Here is a 17,503-nt window from a genome sequence, read left to right as displayed (position 1 = left end):
TTTATCTGTGAAGTAACAGAAGTAAGAAGAAGAAGGGACCTCGGCCCTTAAACACTCCCAGTCACAAATTTCCTTTATGGAATGGCGACCTGAAATGCAGCCCGCCGATAGAGGGTCTCAAGAGGTGCCATTAAGGACGGAAGATTTAACCACTCACTAGAAAAAATAAACCTTGCACACCTATTGTTAATCGTAAGAAGACATTTTCAGACATGTGAAGATATCCACTGGAAAGTTCCAGAGGGCGACATTCCTGATCTCCGTAATTGCCTCAGAGAGAAAGTGACACAGGGTTTCGCGAGTTCGAACTTGTTAACTGGACATTTTATACAACCTCTTCTGTGCTGTATTAGTTTTAAAGGCTTTTTTCAGGAGATGTAGAAGGCGGCGCTTACTGTCTCAAGAGCTTGAAATATTTACGGTTTAAACTTTGGGAAGATGTCATAGTGATTTCAAGGAGATTTTACTTGGCTTTCACTTTTGTTTCTCATCTTAAAGACCGGCCTTTTGTATCACGCTTTGTGTTAGAAAAGTCCAAATGTGCAAAATGACAAGAGTCACCAAGGGAGTCAGTAATGAAGCTGTGTAATGTTTAACAGGGATTCGCAAGCAGTGTTACCTTCCCAAAGGCACTCCTGAAACAAGGGCTTTACTCAAGCCTTTGATTAAAAAATAAAGTTCTAAAGCTAAATGAATCTCGCTATACCAAGAAAATATCAAGTAGATCCCCTATACAAAGTTCTAGAAGTAAATAAACCATCTCAAGGAGACTAGATTAAAATTTCCAAAGCAAAAATGGACAGGACACGACGAATACGTAATTTATTTCGTTAACAAAATAAACATTTTAAAAAATATGTTCTAAAATGAATGTTCTTCTGGCTGCTTTTCATTTCGGCTGTGCAATAAAACTTTTATTTCAACCCCTTTGTAGCATATAAAAACATTCCCCCTGCAACCCTGCTGTTGTTTAAGCAGGCTTCGGAGAAAGTAAATAAATATTTGTTGTTGCGGAGGGAGGACAACCTCCTGCGACGTTTGTGTGAAAGGCTGAGTCTAATTATTCGTTTGCGCAGTTTTGTTTTCTGCGCCCACACGGCTCGCCGCATGTATGTTAATTTAGCGTTCGCGGGTGGCAGATGCGCCAAGCAGCAGAAGTCTCAGACGTCTTACTTCAGTTATTTGTTAGCGCGCCTCTAATCAAGTTTCACAGAGCACATCAGAGAAACTGAGCTGCAGCGCGCATTCTGATCATTAAACCCCGATCTCGTCCAGGCATGCACAGCTGCTTCTCTTCTCCGAGTGACGTCGCAGTTCTTCTACACATGAAAAGCTTTCGAATTGAACTGGGCGAATAAGCACTTCTAAAACATGATTAATGGAGAACAGGGAAGATAGGGGTTTGAGCAGCTGTCTCGGTGTAGCTCTTTTCCCATATTTCTATTTTTAAGAGATAGATAACACCGCAGTCTAAATGTGGATCAGCTTGTTGCAGAGCGCAACAAAATAAGATGATGCAAAATACGCAAAAAAACAAACAAATGAGAAGCGAGTTCTCGTTTACACCTCTAACCGTGAACACCGTTACATATTTTAGCCTATTAATGCCATTTGAACACCAAGACCCAGAAATCTCTGAACTGGCCTCATCACTCTGCTCTCCTCCCCACTGAGAGCCGATGTGTGGGGAGCGTTCTGGCGCACTATGGCTGCCGTCGCATCATCCAGGTGGGGCTGCACATTGGTGGTGGTGGAGGGGAGTCCCCATTACCTGTGAAGCGCTTTGAGTGGAGTCTCCAGAAAAGCACTATATAAGTGTAAGCAATTATTATTATTATTATTATTATTATTATTATTATTATAAATCAAAGTGCCTCCTGCATCAACAGGGAAGGAATAAAGCACATTGCACTTGTAGGATTAAAAGAGAAAGGATACAGATGGATGATGTCACCACAAGTGTTCAGCTCCCTTCCTGGAGGGCTGGGTGGGGTGTTCACTGCAGCCCATCTCATTAATGACTGAAATCAGCTCATTATTGGCTTAATCGGCCCAGGTTAACATCTTCTCTCAGAGTCTTCAGGAGCTCCTCCTGAAAGAGCCCTAGAAAGCCTGGACACACGGCGATCCTCCAGGGCCGGGATGAGGACTCGGACACTTCTGGTATGCCTGGTACCATTAACGTGTGATCTGTCTACCAAGGAGCTCCAATTGGCTCTGGCCCCCCACCACCCTGAATTCACAGAAGCGGCCAGTGGATGAATGCCAGAGAGTCACCCCAAACCAACCATTTCTTTAAGGTTAGGAACACTTGTAGTTTATTGGTCAATTAAGTGAATAATGAAGGGAATTCAATTAAGGGAAAACCAGTCCTTGAGGCCTGGAAGGTCTTCAGACCCTTTGTTTTAAATCAAACATATTTCAAATCAAAGCAGAGTGTCTCCTGAATGTATGTTCCATTTGAGATCTCAGTTACAAAGCTGGTGGAATTATTTCCTTCACAGCATAACTGTTAATACCTCTGGCAAGGATTGGAGATGTTTTATGTCCAGCTTTACTTTTACTGAAGTGTGTTTCATTGTTTCATTAATCAGCTGTAAAAGACCATATTAAAAACCCTTTGTGTCTAATTAAAAAATAATTAGGATAACTGTTTATTTAATTGACTGCTCAATTAAATGATCCCCCCAACCCAGAAGACACTAGGCACTAGAAGAATTCGGTCGGCCGTCCCTGCTATAGTCAAATGCTATCATGGGGATAAGGTGTCGTTCACGGTATCTGCAGAGCAGCAGAAAATGCAGTTCTCCATGTGGACACACACACACACATATATATATATACTGTATAAACGTTTTATAAACGAACATGCAAACGTAAAGGAGTCGATTCGAAACCTTTTCAGGTACAATATGTGGGTGCATTTATTTTCTCTCGAAGAAGACGCTTCGCATCCCTAGCTTCTTGTCGACGGATGGGATCTGTTGGCTCCAAAGGAGATCCTGAATCGAGCGAAACACACACGGTTTTGATCCGTGCGCTGGAGAGCCCTCCTCTTCCCCGAGCCCAGCTGATACACAGCGCACCCTGGCCGGTCTCGACACGATCCTGCACCCCCGTTCAGAACGGAGCAGCGCTGTCGGTCGGTATTTGGTGCCGCACAACAAAAGCAGTTAAAGCTTGTTAAAGGTTAAAAGGTTCCATCCCGTAAAAAAAAAAATGCAATTTTAGGAGCCGGGGCTGCTCTATTTTATAAAGAGCTCATTTGAAAAGGGCTAATGCACCACTGTGGCTTTAAGAGACGACGGGTGGGATTTTGGAAAGACGAAAGAAAAAAGGCAGGAGAAACTAGGCGGAGTTTAAATGAATATTAATCATCTGATGGACTCCTTAGAGACAGTCCCCAGCTGGATGAAACACATTTGACAGAACCCATATAGAACTCGTTCTCTAGCATACAGGGTTTTAACCCAGCATTTTTTAGAAGAAAAAGAGCGAATTCAACTGAGAACTGCAAACAGTTCATTTGCAAACGGCATTATTTCACTTCAGTTCTACAACTCAGCTCGAGTTAGGGAGACAACGCAACTTCTTACATCTCCGTCTCTTTAGCCAACAACTTAGATTTTGAAAAGTTTGCATCCATTTATTCTGATCTCTTTCTCCCTCAACTAATATCGAAACCACCGTTGTTAAAATGGACACCATCCTAGACAACTTCACCTCCGAGAAACTTTTCCCCAACTCCAATCTCTTGGATTTAGAAGATCTGAATGAAGCCGACTTCCTCAGTAACGTGGTACGTAAACGATTGACTTACATTACTCATTTTCGTTATTTTAGATCCTTGACAAGGCACACTTATGTTTTCTAATAGCCTCTGAACCACTGTTAATGCAAAATATTCAAACCTAGTTTCAGAAGATGCATACACTACCGCATCACTGTTATAACGCGTCTCCTTTCTAACCCTGTGGCCACTGTTAATAAATGTGTCTTCCTAATCCTGTGGGAGCATATACCAAACGCTTCTGCAACGCTCTAAAATATCCCACGTCAGAAAATGGCAAATGTATTTTTCCCAAAAACAAAACCCTTAAATGCTGTATGGAACTTTTTGTAATGATTGTTCAGGGTTGCATCGTAACTCGACGCACCAGAACCCACGGGCAACCCAATTCGCGCAAGCGAGATCTTTTAGCGTTTACTTGTCAGCTTGGACAGCAAACTGTTTCATTTGTTAACACTCGGCGGCGGCCACTTGAGGACTGGTTTTCTGCGAAGAAAGTAAACACGGTTTCCGCCGCGAAGCAGCTGTTTTCTGGCCCGCGGAGCTGCCCCAGCTGTGCTCTAAACGCCGAGTCTGTTCTCGGAGCTCTGCCCCCGCGAGGAGGCGTGGCCCGGGCTCTTTCTCACGCCCACCCCGGCTCTTCTCCTCCCTAGACATCCCTATCCTGGTTAGCTCGCACATCCTGGTGGTGGTTGTTTATTGACCTCTTCGACTGAAGCTGCAGGGCGAATTCGAAAAACGCGTTTTGCCGTACAGTAGGTTGCGCAGTGCAATCTGGCTGAGTGTTGCGTTTGTGAGCGTCTTGAACGTGCAGGAGATCGGAAGGTGAACAGATGAGCTTGCGAGGCTGCCACGGTTTAAATTCGTTGTCGGATGCAAGACAAAACTGAATCTTTTTTTGTGTGTGTGTTGCTTGATTAGACACCAGCGTGGAATCCCTCTCTAGCACATTAAGTAAAGACCGCAAGCACCGCTGTGCTGCGATGGAGATGACGTTTGTCCAGTGTTTTCATGTGGCGCGTTCACATGCGTTAACATACTTCACCAGATGTTTGCGGAAAAATGAAAATGTGTAGCTCTGACAACACGCAGAGGTAATTCGTTGTCTGCGTGTTTAAAGTGGTCGACCAGGCGTATGTACCCTTCATTTCTGATCTTTTTTTTTAATATCGGCTTTGTAGGAACTGTGGCGAATCAAAACCGCCGGACTTGGCCCAGACAAGATGTTTCATTTTAATCTTAATGAATAAATTGGCGCTCATCCAGTAACAATGTTTCTTATCTTATGCAGTATGACTCATGGGTTCTGTAAAAAAAACTGAAGGGGAAAAGCTGTATAAACTGTATCTGTAACGTCATCTTCATGGAAGAAAGAGTTGGCTTTTCTAGGACATCTAGATTGATAAGGAAGGGTACAGTATACAGTACAGTATGTGGAATAGTGTTGATTATCACAGTTCTCTGCATGATGCACACTCATCTTCAGGTTGTGCAGTACAGCCAGACATCCCTGCATATTCTCGTAGTGTGAATGAGGTGGGGATTGAGTCACATCTCCCTAACTCTTGAAACTTGAAATCGGCACTGAAGGCCTGTCAGGGCTCCCACATACAGTACAGTAGTTACAATAGACTGTGGATGCAGACATCTTTTCACACTTCAGCAATAAAGGGCTCTTGTTAGCTGGGCTTCAATGGCCTGATTATCCTGTGTGCACTGACAGACTACTGAGGGAGGACCTGTATGTTTAGGTTAATTGGGCAGGGTCTGTTTCTGACTGCTGCCTCAGTGCTGTGTGGGGGCTGAATGAGGCCTGTGTGTCCTATAGGTCTTTGCTCCTGCAGTCACTGCCTCTCCACTCAAGCCCCTATTAAGGAAAGCCAAGTGGTGAGGACTGACCCAGTGAAAGGACTCTTTTGTGCATTAATAGGAAAAGCATCAAGTTGCAAAGGTGAAATCCAGCTGCCACTGTCAACGCAAAAACAAAGAGTAAATACAATGCTTTTCAGGCCTTTTTTTTGTGGGGAGATTAAATCATCCTGTGTTTCCTGTGTTTAGATACTCATTTCATTTTATTTCCATTTTCTTCCATGTTTTTCAATGACCTCTTTTTTCAGTTCCGTTTAGTATTGACATGTAACATTGTGGCCGGCTAGGATAAAATAATCCCTAATGGAAAGGAAAAGAAACTGCAAGCTTCAACTGTAATAAAATATGCCTTATTCCTTACGTGACACTCGGGAGGTTAGTTCACCTCTTCATCTTTTTCTGTTGTCACTTGTGTACCCCCTGTTTCTGCTGTCTGAGAGGTATGAGGTGCATGGGTAAATGAGGCGCACTGAAGGTAAAACTGACTGCTTTTGCAAAACCTCAACTCTTGCATCAGCTCAGGTTTAAAAGCTCATCATGGACAAGGGAGATACATCAATCTTGTTCTCTTTCAAGGCTGCACTGCTCTATGTGGGATTCCCAGTTTGTTATTAAACAGAGTACATGAAACCAGTCGAGTGCTAGTTTGTCTTACAACATCTAGGACTCTTTAGAATCTGTTTTAACAAATGTGGCAATGATCTGATCTGACCCTCAAAGGAAGTGGTCAAAAAGTGGCTTTTCTCAACACATATTTCCAAGGGTTTATTCCAAGTGAGATAAAGGGAGAAAGAGCTCAGCCCTTGATTTGACAAAAGAATCCAAATGATTCTTGGCACTGGTGAATAAGGTTCCTGTGAAATACAAATGAACACATTCCAAATGCGCAGGCAGAAATCCAATCCAGGATGTTCCAGTTAAGCAGTAGTTATCTTCTGTGCACAGGAATATTTGTTTTACATATCTAATGTCATTTGAGGATTTTGTTCGAGGACATGGTTGTGACTCAGAAGAGATTTAAGAGCATGTCTTTAGTTTGGGCGCTGAGCGTCTGAGCTAACTCTGTAACCTCCTACAAAGAAAGGTCTTGCTTTAGTGGGTAATAGTTATATACAGTAGCGGTTAGCTAAATCAATGCAAATGGCTCTATTTCTTCAGCAAAGTGCTGCTAAAATAATGCTGTATGCTCTTAGCTACCTAATTGCATTAGTTGCATCTATGCTTATTAATAGGAAAAGAAATCCCTGGTCTGACTCAGTTTGTGAGGTGCTCTGGAATGAATGACTAAGCTAAAATGAAAGTTAATAGCTGATGTGGAGAGAGACAGAGACATTCTAACTTCTGGCCACTCCACTCAAAGCGCTGTGCAGGTAATGGACTCCCTTCCACCACCACCAGTGTGCAGCATCCAAAGTGCGCCAGTACTCTCCCCACACACCAGCTCTCAGTGGGGAGGACAGCAGAGTGAAGAAGCCAGTTCAGAGATGGGGATTATGAGGAGGACATGATTGGTCCTCCAATCATGATTGGGAATTGGGAATGATTGGGTCCTCCATGATTGGGGAAATGTGGCCAGGACACAAGGGTTGCACCCCTACTCTTTTTGAGAAACGCCCTGGGATTTTTAATGACCACAGAGAGTCAGAACCTCAGTTTTACATCTCATCCAAAGGACGGTGCCTTTTTTTACAGTATAGAGTCCCCGTCACTATACTGGGGCGTTAGGTCCCACACAGACCGCAGGGTGAGTGTTCCCTGCTGGTCCCACTAACACCTCTTCCAGCAGCAGCCTTAGCTTTCCCAGGAGTCTCCTATTCAGATACTGGCCAGGCTCACACCTGCTGAGCTGCCAGCTGTGAGCTGCAGGGTGATGTAGCTGCTAACTCTTTGACTTTAATGCAGAGTACATTTTCATTAGTCATCATTTTCTATAACTGTTTTATTGGTGTAATATAAGTGTGGTACTGGACCTTGTTTTAAAAATGAAACAACAGTGCCCCAGTCAAGGATTTTGAACCAACAACCTTCTTATTTATTGCACCACAGACCTAACTTATCCTCAACAATGCTACTGCTTTAACAAAGGGCACAAAGCTACTTGGGCCTGTGTTCTTTCTCATGCACCTTCAATAATGTTATTTAATAAAGCCTTTTGGGGGGGAAAAAAAATCAATTCTTGCCTGGAGACAGGTGTAACGGTGTAGTTGTGAGAGTGTTGAATCCTGCAGAAGGTGATTCTGCTGCAGGGGTTGGTTGAACTTCTGTGTCCTCGGGGAGAGAACAGTGCAGTCTGGTGGAAGCCTCTTTCGTTTATACTGTCAGTCAACTGTAATCTCTCATCATGTCCAATGACAGAAAAGAACATTGAAGAAATAGTTCTGAAGAGACGAACCAATTAGTTTCAAAGCACTTGCTGGAATTACAAATAATTTAACATTCCTTGTAAGTCTGAAGTGTAAAACCATAGGCATGATGTAAGTTATTTGCACTTTTAGATACAAAAGCCACTCAATTGTCAAAAATAAGCTCTGAAAGTGAACTGTGCTCTGCAGGTTTTCAAATGGACAAATATTCAGGTAAAATTGAGGAAGTCAATTAGCAGTGTTAGGAAAGGAGTGCAAAATATGGAAATCTTTCACCAGTGGTTAAATTAGAAGATTGTTGCAAAGAATAATTTAATGTACTAACAGGATCACTTAAAACCTGTTAGACTGGGATAAAAATGTGGAACACTATGATTCCTGCACTACCCTGAACATCACTCTGTGATGTGACATCTTCCCTCAGACATTAGCGTGGGTTGGAGGTGGCAGCTTTAAGTTTGACATGTTTGTACCTTTTGGCTTTCACCAGACAGGAAAAGCCTGCTCACCAACAAGCCAATCTCCTCTCTCTCCCTTCCCCACTGGGCCACGGCGTGTCTCTTGAACCCGGGCCCTGGTGCTTGTGAGAGCTTGTGGAGAGTAAGTACAAACCTCATAGGAATCTAAGAGTAACAAAAGAGTAAAATCAGAAAAGGACTCCATCTGGACACACCACTGACTTGCTTAACCTGGACATCCTTTGTTTTGAAAATTGATTCCCCAACCCCCCCCACACACACACACTCATTTTAGATGAATAGGTTTAGGATGTAGGATTAGGTTATAAGAATTATGCAATTAAACATAGCCAGTTTAATTGAAAGTTAAACTGGTTATGTTTAATTGCATAACCAGTGAGCAGAGTAGAGCGAGGTAATGAAGGTCGCAGGGACGCACACCAGTGTGTTCCTGGGGCTGTTTCATTTAAAATGATGAATGCGGCCGGCCTGCAGCCAGGTGACGATCAATCAGTTTATTGGAGATCGTAAAACGCAGCTACAGCCTTCTGTTCGGGTGTTTTAAAAAAAAAACCACATGTCCCATACGCTCCTTATTACTCTCAGAATTTGCTCCGAATTCAGTCAGGGGAGGATTCTTCGGTGCTGCGGGTATTTGAGGTGATATCCCCGCCCGGGCACGGCCCCGAGGTGCCGGCGCGCCGCAGCGTGTTGCGACTGCCCCATCCTGCCGGAGCGGCGCTGTAATTTAGAAGAGAGACGCTCCGCATGGGGAGAGACCGGGGGGGTGTAGAACAGCATTCCATTTCACCAGATGCCTCTGGGACATCTGCCGCCGCTGGAATGCGGCCAGCAGAAGGGAAGGTAAAGGGAAGGTTATGTAATCTTTCGGCTCCTCTTCCAGGACGGCTGTGGGAGGCCATGCGCGGCGCGGAGCCGCTTCAGCCCGGTCCGGTCCGGTCCGGTCCAGCCGCGGTTCGGCTGTCTTCGGCAGCGCTGCCAGCCGGGCCACAAATCTGTTTGGCGAAATCTTCCAGTAATACCAGCGCTTGTGGTCTATTAAGAAGCTTAAACAAATGTTTGAAATGACTTTATGTCCCAGCGGTTTTTATTTGCCTACCCTTTGATCTACTAAAAATAACCTGCGTCTGGGTTTTCCGCAAGTGCCTTAGACAGTGCGGTGAGTTGTCTTTGCAGCTGTTTTTAAGCAAGCACACCAGACATTCTCCTGGTTCCTCAATAGTGTCTAGGTCCTTGGACCCTTTTAGCCTTTTAGTTAGCGTTGTGACCCAAGCCCTTCATGTATAGCTTCAAAAGATGAACAGCTCCTAGGATACTCTAGAAATTAATCGAACTGCCTGTATTACCAATGACAGGTTCACATAACGCCCATTTAAAAAGCTTCAATACATTCAAAATGGACATGGTTCTACGTATTAATTCCGTTCTCGGGGGCTGTGCTGTAGCTTTTGGGTATGGAGATGGAGCCCTTTATATACTCCAGAGCTCCTGTGAGTACCGTAAGTGATCTTAAGTGTGTCTGTTGGTATGAATGGGTTATCAGTCTATCCATTTCCAAGTCAAGAGGGTTTTTTTATTCTGCATCATTCATGGCACCTTTAGGCTAAGTACACATGCCTGTGTAGTTACCCATCTTTTTAGACGGTACACATGCAGCTACCAATCTGTTTAACTAAGAGTAACAGGAAGTCATCTTCAATTTTTAGTTTAAATTATTGGTATCCCATCGCAAGAACAACAGGTCAGGCAACCTTGTCTGAAAAACATAATCTGTGGTTATATAGCATACTTTCTTGAAAGGTTAGGCTAAGTAGTCTGTTTGGGTGCGGTTAAAAATTACCTTGAATACTTTGGTAACAAGAGGAAGGTATTTTAAGGAGAGTCCTCTGACAAGAATTTGCTTTTCATTATCTGAAATCCAGAGAATAAAAGATGCACGCTCATTAGGAGATGATGTAGTTACACTAAAGCACAAAAGAGCTTCTGCAACTGCCCTGTTATAAAAAATATTTTTTCCAACTTCCTGATCGAGTGGAAACAAAAGATTCTGTAGATCTCAGTGAACGAATGGTTATTCAGGACTATGTACCACCCCAGATGAAGGCAGGAGAAAATGATACCTGTTTCATGTCAGGCTGACATTGTCGTCCTTATCGACTGAGCCGGTTGTGATGTGACCAGGCTCCGTGACATTTGATCAGCAGGTAACAGAGGCAGAAACAGACCTTGACTCTCACTCACAGATCTGGCACACAAGGGAGGTTGAAATAATAATAAGAATAATTGCTACACTTATATAATGCTTTTCTGGACACTCCACTCAAAGCACTTTACAGGTAATGGGGATCCCCTCCACCACCACCAGTGTGAGGCCCCACCGGGATGATGCAACGGCAGCCATAGTGCGCCAGAACCCTCACTACACACCAGCTATCAGTGGGGAGGAGAGCAGAGTGATGAAGCCAATTCTTGGCTAAGAAGTCCTCATAAATACAAAACACAATTCATTACCTGGAGGACTGGTCTACGCAGCCTCTGCCCTCTGAAGGCTGGTTGTGTTTTTAACTAGTTCAGTTTGATTTTGTAGTCTTCTTAAAACAAATCTGATTGAATCAACAAAGAACTGGAATTATGCAGTTCTGCAGCAGTTTTGACTTAATGTGCTTATGTGCTGTTCTTCCCCTATGATAAACTGTCTTTTTTTAATGAAATGCATACTTTATGTTGAATAAAAAATGGATTCATTGTTTTACTCGGTAGGCTTACCCTATCGATGCTAACGGCTGGGTGGAACTGCTGAATTGCAGCCCTAACTTCCCCATATCCTTCTAACCCCTCACACTCTTTAATCTGTGAAACAAAATAACTACTGTAGATAAGGATGCATTAGAAGCAAGCGAATGGAACCTAGCAATTCAGCTTCTGAAATCGGAGGAGATTTCGTATTAGATTTGCTTCAGACAGCCAGGCTTTCATCAGATTTAATTGTGCTGAGTGTGTGCACAATTAAAGCTTGTGTGAAATCGTAAAAATACTGTAGGTACTGCGTAATCACAGGTTTGATAAGTCGCACATGAAGTACAGTAAAAGGTCTTTTTTTTCCCCCTGTTTTGCAAGTTAATTGTTCAGGGCGCTGGGGTGCAAACCAATGCATTTAGGTGCGCAGGGATTAGGGGTTTTAATAAAAGCAGACGTTCACCCTAAAAGTTGAATAAATGGAAAGATCCCATGTTTCATTTAATAGCTCCAAGGTCACATCAAGAATACTGTATGTGTGTTGTGCCTGCAGGCCATTTGTTTAACCAAATACTTTTATGTTTAAACTTTAACTTTAGACTTATAGACTTGTATAAAGGCCTTATAAAGGCAGTTTAGAAGATACTCACTTAAGAGCGTTAGAAGGTCCTTCAAACTAGAGGAGGCATTTCAACTGATCTGGCTCATTTGGTAGTTAGGAGCTAAGTGATCTGAAAAGCCCTTCCAGAGTGCTGGCTTCTACAGCATGGCTGAGTAGTTTGTTACAGCCTTTGTGCCCCCTGATCTCAGTGTTAAATGCTTTTTCCCGACAGTGTCTGCCCGTGTCTTCTTGTAGATCCTGCAGAAGTCCATTGGTTTGATTTTAAAGATCCCCGAAAATTGCATCAAAGGCTTTGTCGGCAGCAACTGTTTTGTTCTGTGTAGATTCTTCTCACCCCAGACATTTTTAAGGGACGTTTAGGTTGCTGTTGCATATTGTTTCTCTCTACGTAGAATGTAGAAAGTTAATAGCAGTGTATTCATGAAAAAGTATTGTGAGGTGTGCTAAATATTTGAGAACCCTGACTTTATCATGCAGATTTACTGTGGTCAATATTCATAACGTACCTGTGCTGTTATTTATGTATTTGGTATCTGACTACCGATATCCCCTGCACTTGCACATACGTACATCATTTCTGGCATGTAAATAGGGCTTGTGTCCACAGCTAGGCAAAATGTAAGCAACGATTGTCATATGGATTCTTCTAGATTGTGGATGCATTTCAGTTGGAATCTCTAAAATCAGTTCAGCATGTTGGACAGTCTCTGGCACACAATAATGGACCTTAAAATCAAACAGTGGAGAGAAAGGCTGGGCTAATCGGGAACACATTGCAAGGATGGAGTGAGAATATGGTTCGAGAGAGCAGGGGATGGACTGAATTTATCACACAAAGCTGATATTTCCCTTTGAAGATGGGACAATTAAGGGTCAAATTCTGAATCTGAAAATCTTTTTGAAGGAATCCAATGAACTTTGTTCTCATGGCAATGAAGGACAGATTTAAGAATTAAACCTTCCTATATTTTTCTTTGAAGATATTTCTCTTTCTTACTTAATGCATGTGTACTGATTCAGCAATATGGGTAGTTGAATCACTCAGCGACTTTAGATTGCACTAGGTCTACTGTAGGAACATGCTGAGGAAGGTTACTGTTTAGAGTTAACATATGCGTGTAATTACCCCTTTTCCTTTCTATACATTTTAATTTGCCTAGTTTCACTGGGAGAAACTGTTCCCATTTCCAGAACCTCTTGAACACAGTTCTACCAGGATATCTTGGCAGATCATCTTACTTGAGTGGGAACCAAAAAGACTGATGCCAGTCCAGCCTTTTTTTCTCAATGCTAAGCTTTCTTTTATTTGTTTTCCTGTCTGAAAAATCCAGTAGTTCCTTTTGGTCAGAAGATTGGCCCGCCTTTAAAAATTCCTCTTTGGGCTACATCTGAAGGTAGTAGTCCAAACAATTGAACAATCACACTTTGTTTCCCACTGTGCTTTTCAAGGAAGACATCCTTCGTAAAGTGCTGTGCATTAGGAACAATTCGAATATGTTAGAAAATATCTAAAAAAGTGCATATCTCATAAAATGTAGACAAGAATGTAATGTATTCTCAAAGTGCCTTGCATACAGGTTGGGACCCATTTTATCCACAGTGAAGCAGCCCCAACCTGGGTGATATGCAGCAGCCCCAACAAATCAGATCAGAAGGAGGAGTAAGAAATGACTTGCAGGAATAAGGGAATCTTTCGCGAGGCCAGATTAATGAAACGTTCACAGTGAAACTTAGTCAGGGCACAAGTTCCACAGCCCTACTCTTCTGAAAAGACCCACAGGATCTTTAATGATCCAAGCAGCTCGGATCTTGGTTTAATGCATCATGAACAGGATGGCCATCTCCTGCAGCACCATGCTGGAGCCTTGGTTTTGGAAAGTCTGTTCCAGGCGGGAGCACCTCATATTGGTCCACTAACTCCACCTGGTACAGTACATCCCGGTACTGACCGGAATCAGCCTTGCATAGCTTCTGGGATCTGAGATAATCAGACAATAATGATTACAAAGCAATCAAAAAGCAATGGCAGCAATACAAAATGCAGCCATTACAAATCGATGGTTGCAAACTAATACGTGCCCTAATGTGTAGAATTTACTATGCAAAGCTAACAGCTGTACATGCACAGAAACCAACTGCACTCTCCAACCCTGAATACCATTCTGTGAAACCAGAGAAAAAAGGCTGGTTTATAGTCTAGACTTGTGCAAAAGATGGACAGCAGTATTTCCACAAATGGGAAACTAAACCAGTTCAGTTTATTTATCATATGCAAAAGTGCAATGAAATGCTTATTTGCACCAATGTGCTCCAGTGCAAAGACATTACGGAAACAACCTTAAACACAGAGCAGCAGCAGCAGCAGCAACAACTGATGAATGAATATGTTACAGACAGGGGTATTAATGCATGCTTGTGTAGGGCACTGTACAACAGCCCTAAATGACATTACTCAGCCAACACTCATTCAGACTCTGCACATAGTGAAAGCTGTTTAATCCCATGAAGTCTACAGCCTTGTAAATAAGCCCAGGGCTGCAGAGCCAGCCTGCGCTTCGTTCACAGTGCGACGACACATTCCTGGGGGAGTCAGGGAGAGCTCAGTCCTGTTGCACAGCAGTTAAATTACAGGCTGTGAGACAATTATGGAGTTAAAATGAGAAAACCGGCAGTCAACCACACTGTCTGCTGCACCCCCCTAATTGCAATGAAGAGAAAGGGGAAAGGAGGTGATGGGATCATGAATATGCAACGTGCTCAGTCAGAGCTCAATTATATATTGTAATTATGGGATTTGTGTAACAATTGAGACCTAAAATAAAAAGAAGACTCTAAGCCAGTGTAGTCTTTTGAGGTTTCTGGAGATATTTCAAATAGTTAAAATTGCACAGGACTCTTTCTATTGGTTAACCTTTAGCTTGCAAAATGATTTTTTCTCCTTGTAATACTGGTTACCTTAAATATCACTCTGCATCTCTCTATATATTTATGTATATTGCCCTGGAAGATTTTGCTCATAGAAGGCATTTATGTAGAGGTAAAACCATCCAATACAAAAAGGAGTAGTATGAGTCTCTGGCTTCTGTGGTGTCCTCATTGTCGTGCTCATGCACAGAAAGTAAAATTGAATAAATAAGAAGCACAATTCAAAGGCAAAGCAAAACAATCCCTGGAAATGGAGAAGATGAAATTTTATCATATGGACGACCACTGCTTATTACAGCAGAAGTAGCAAATGCAAGGCTAAATAAATAGCTTGGGTTCCCACAGAGAAGCCCTCTTCCCAAAGCTGGCTGTGAGGAGATGTTTCAGAGAAACAAACCCTGAGGTCTTGCAGGCTGGAAGTATACTTGGATTTTCAGGGACGACAGCAGCTCTACAGGTTCTTTTTAAAAACATCTGAATTCTTCCATAATACCATGAGGATCTTTGAAGTGGAAGTCTGAACAGTAAGCAATTCCCAGAAGAAGTCACTCCAGTAAGAGTATGGGTTAATCCACTCTTGGACTGACCCCTGAATGAAACTGAGAACCCTTGAAACACGTTTGATATAAAGATCATTTTATGGTGTGTGAGTGGGGGGAGATGGTGGGGGCCTCTATTCACTAGTTGAATGGCTACAGACAGGTGTCCTCCCTGTCTCAAGCATGCTGTAACACGGACAGTGTGATTGGCATTTTCCAGGATCAACTGACATTTAGCGAGGAATGCAAGCTGTAGAGAAAAGTTTTGCACTGACTCTTGTGCCTCATCCTGTCCCCCAAGGGGATCAGATGAGGAGGGAGACGCGTAATGAGTTCCAGTGGTAACGGGACTGAATTTGTCATTCAGAAATCATGCACTCGACAGGCTGGGCAGGCTGCAGAGCGCAGTGACTTCTTGTGCTCAGAAGAACAGAACCAGAACACGGTGACAGGAAAAACACTGGTAATAGCAAAGAGATAAGACATAACTGTAAGCATAGTTGTGCAAAACTAAATGCATTCATACGTATATGAGGAAATGTATGATGGTAGAGCTACATTTGGCAAAACTGCCTATGGTTTAATTTTATGCTAAAGGTTTAATTAATATGCTTAAAGTGTGATAAACTCTTCTTCTCATAACCATAAAGCATTAGTAGGTTAAATAGAAAAAAGACAACAGAATTTCTTATGCTTTTTTTTGGTTTAATTTGCATCTAAATTTGAGGAAGTACTAGCCCATAAATCCTTACCCTCAACATTCAATAGTTTGCTTTTCTGCAGGTGAAAAAGGGGCTTCAGATCAGACAGAGCTGTTCAGTGCTGTCTGCTCTTTCAGTCACTCACTCCACCCAGCGTAGAAAACAACTCTCAGCAGAGGAGTAAAATGCGTTGGCCTTCAGAAAGTGTCAGTCAAAGCAAAGTGCAAATTTTTAAACATAGCTAGGCTTGCCTGTGCATTTTTTGGCTCTGAGTGTCCTCTGCGTTATCATCTCATTTATTTTTCCTATTACAAAAGCATATTTTCCACTCCAGATAGTGGTAGACTGCAGAATTCCCCTCCATGCTAACCTTGTACTCCAGTTTGCTTTCTTAGATGTTCTTGCTTAGGAGTTGCCTAATCTGCATGCTGTCTCCTAATTGGTCAGACGGATCTAAAGTCAAATAATGCTGGCGAATGTCTTAAGGCACATGTGTGCCTCTAGGGCTGTCATAGATATTCAGCTATACTTGCAATTTTTAGTGCTGGAATATGATTATATTTTAAATTGCATTTTAAAAGGGCTGATATATTTTCCTCTTGCTTTTTGTGTTCCCCTCACAGTTCCAGCCACATGTATCTGATTTTGCTATTGTTATATTCTGCGACACGGACACTTAAATGACTTACTATTCTGGGATGAGCACAACCAAATAAAATAATTAGAAAATTATATTACATGCAAGCAAAAAAGGACAAGAGTGTCCTTTTTTATATATGTGTCATGGTTCAAATGTAAAACTAATTATCTGAATGGGTGTTGTCTATTGTTTTTTTAATGTTATTATTATTTGACTGTAATGTTTTTTAATTGAGAGTTTTACTCCAATTATGTAAATACATTTCACTGTACTTACAAATACATATGTACACATACAATGCATTTCTAGACCTCAAGCTCCAAAACATTTTAGGTACAAGGAAAATTTTTGTCAGTACAAATTCTCCTAAGATGAAAACATATTTTCCCCCCAGACTTACCTGTTGTCTATAAAATAAGTTTTACTTATATGATATTGTTCACAATTGCTCAACTTTAGGCATTCGTCATCAGATTCATTCTAATATTCTTTTAATATAAGAAGCTAAAATCTACTATATTCCTTAACCTCCCTAGAATTATTAATTTACTTGCCAGACGATAGTCTGTAATTGACTCCAGCAAGTGTTTTTAATAGATCTATTGTGTGTCTTGGAGTTCAGTCTGCAGTAACTGCACGCTGTTATGTTGGTAGCAAAGGAGATCTGCAATGTACAGTATTTTACTTTTTTTTTTACCAGGCTGGTCCTGATGTGTTGTTATATCCCTAATAATAAATGAAAAGCTAACCTAAACCGACTGCTGCTTGGGGTACAATGATTATGGCTCAAATTGATATTTCAAGTCAGTTTTTTATATCCAGAGTAATGGTACGACCTG

The 17,503-nt window shown here is 42.2% G+C and overlaps 1 protein-coding gene across 2 annotated transcripts in view; it reads left to right on the top strand.

Annotated features, from left to right (window-relative positions):
• The first annotated feature begins 3,356 nt into the window (after nt 1–3,356).
• Nucleotides 3,357–17,503, top strand: part of creb3l1 (cAMP responsive element binding protein 3-like 1) — a 46,814-nt gene continuing 32,667 nt past the window's right edge. The window contains exon 1 of one of the 2 annotated variants that reach the window (XR_015928084.1): nt 3,357–3,799. Coding sequence is in view for 1 of the 2 variants with exons in the window: in XM_088611281.1 (XP_088467407.1) it covers nt 3,698–3,799 (102 nt within the window). In the remaining variant the exon portion in view is untranslated. The remainder of the gene's footprint in view (nt 3,800–17,503) is intronic. The other variant, XM_088611281.1, reaches the window with a different exon arrangement.

The sequence above is a fragment of the Lepisosteus platostomus genome, chromosome 18, assembly GCF_059453375.1.
Source record: "Lepisosteus platostomus isolate fLepPlt1 chromosome 18, fLepPlt1.hap1, whole genome shotgun sequence".
NCBI lineage: Eukaryota > Metazoa > Chordata > Actinopteri > Semionotiformes > Lepisosteidae > Lepisosteus > Lepisosteus platostomus.
Note: the sequence above shows the minus strand (reverse complement) of the source record. Positions and strands in the feature narration are given on the sequence as shown.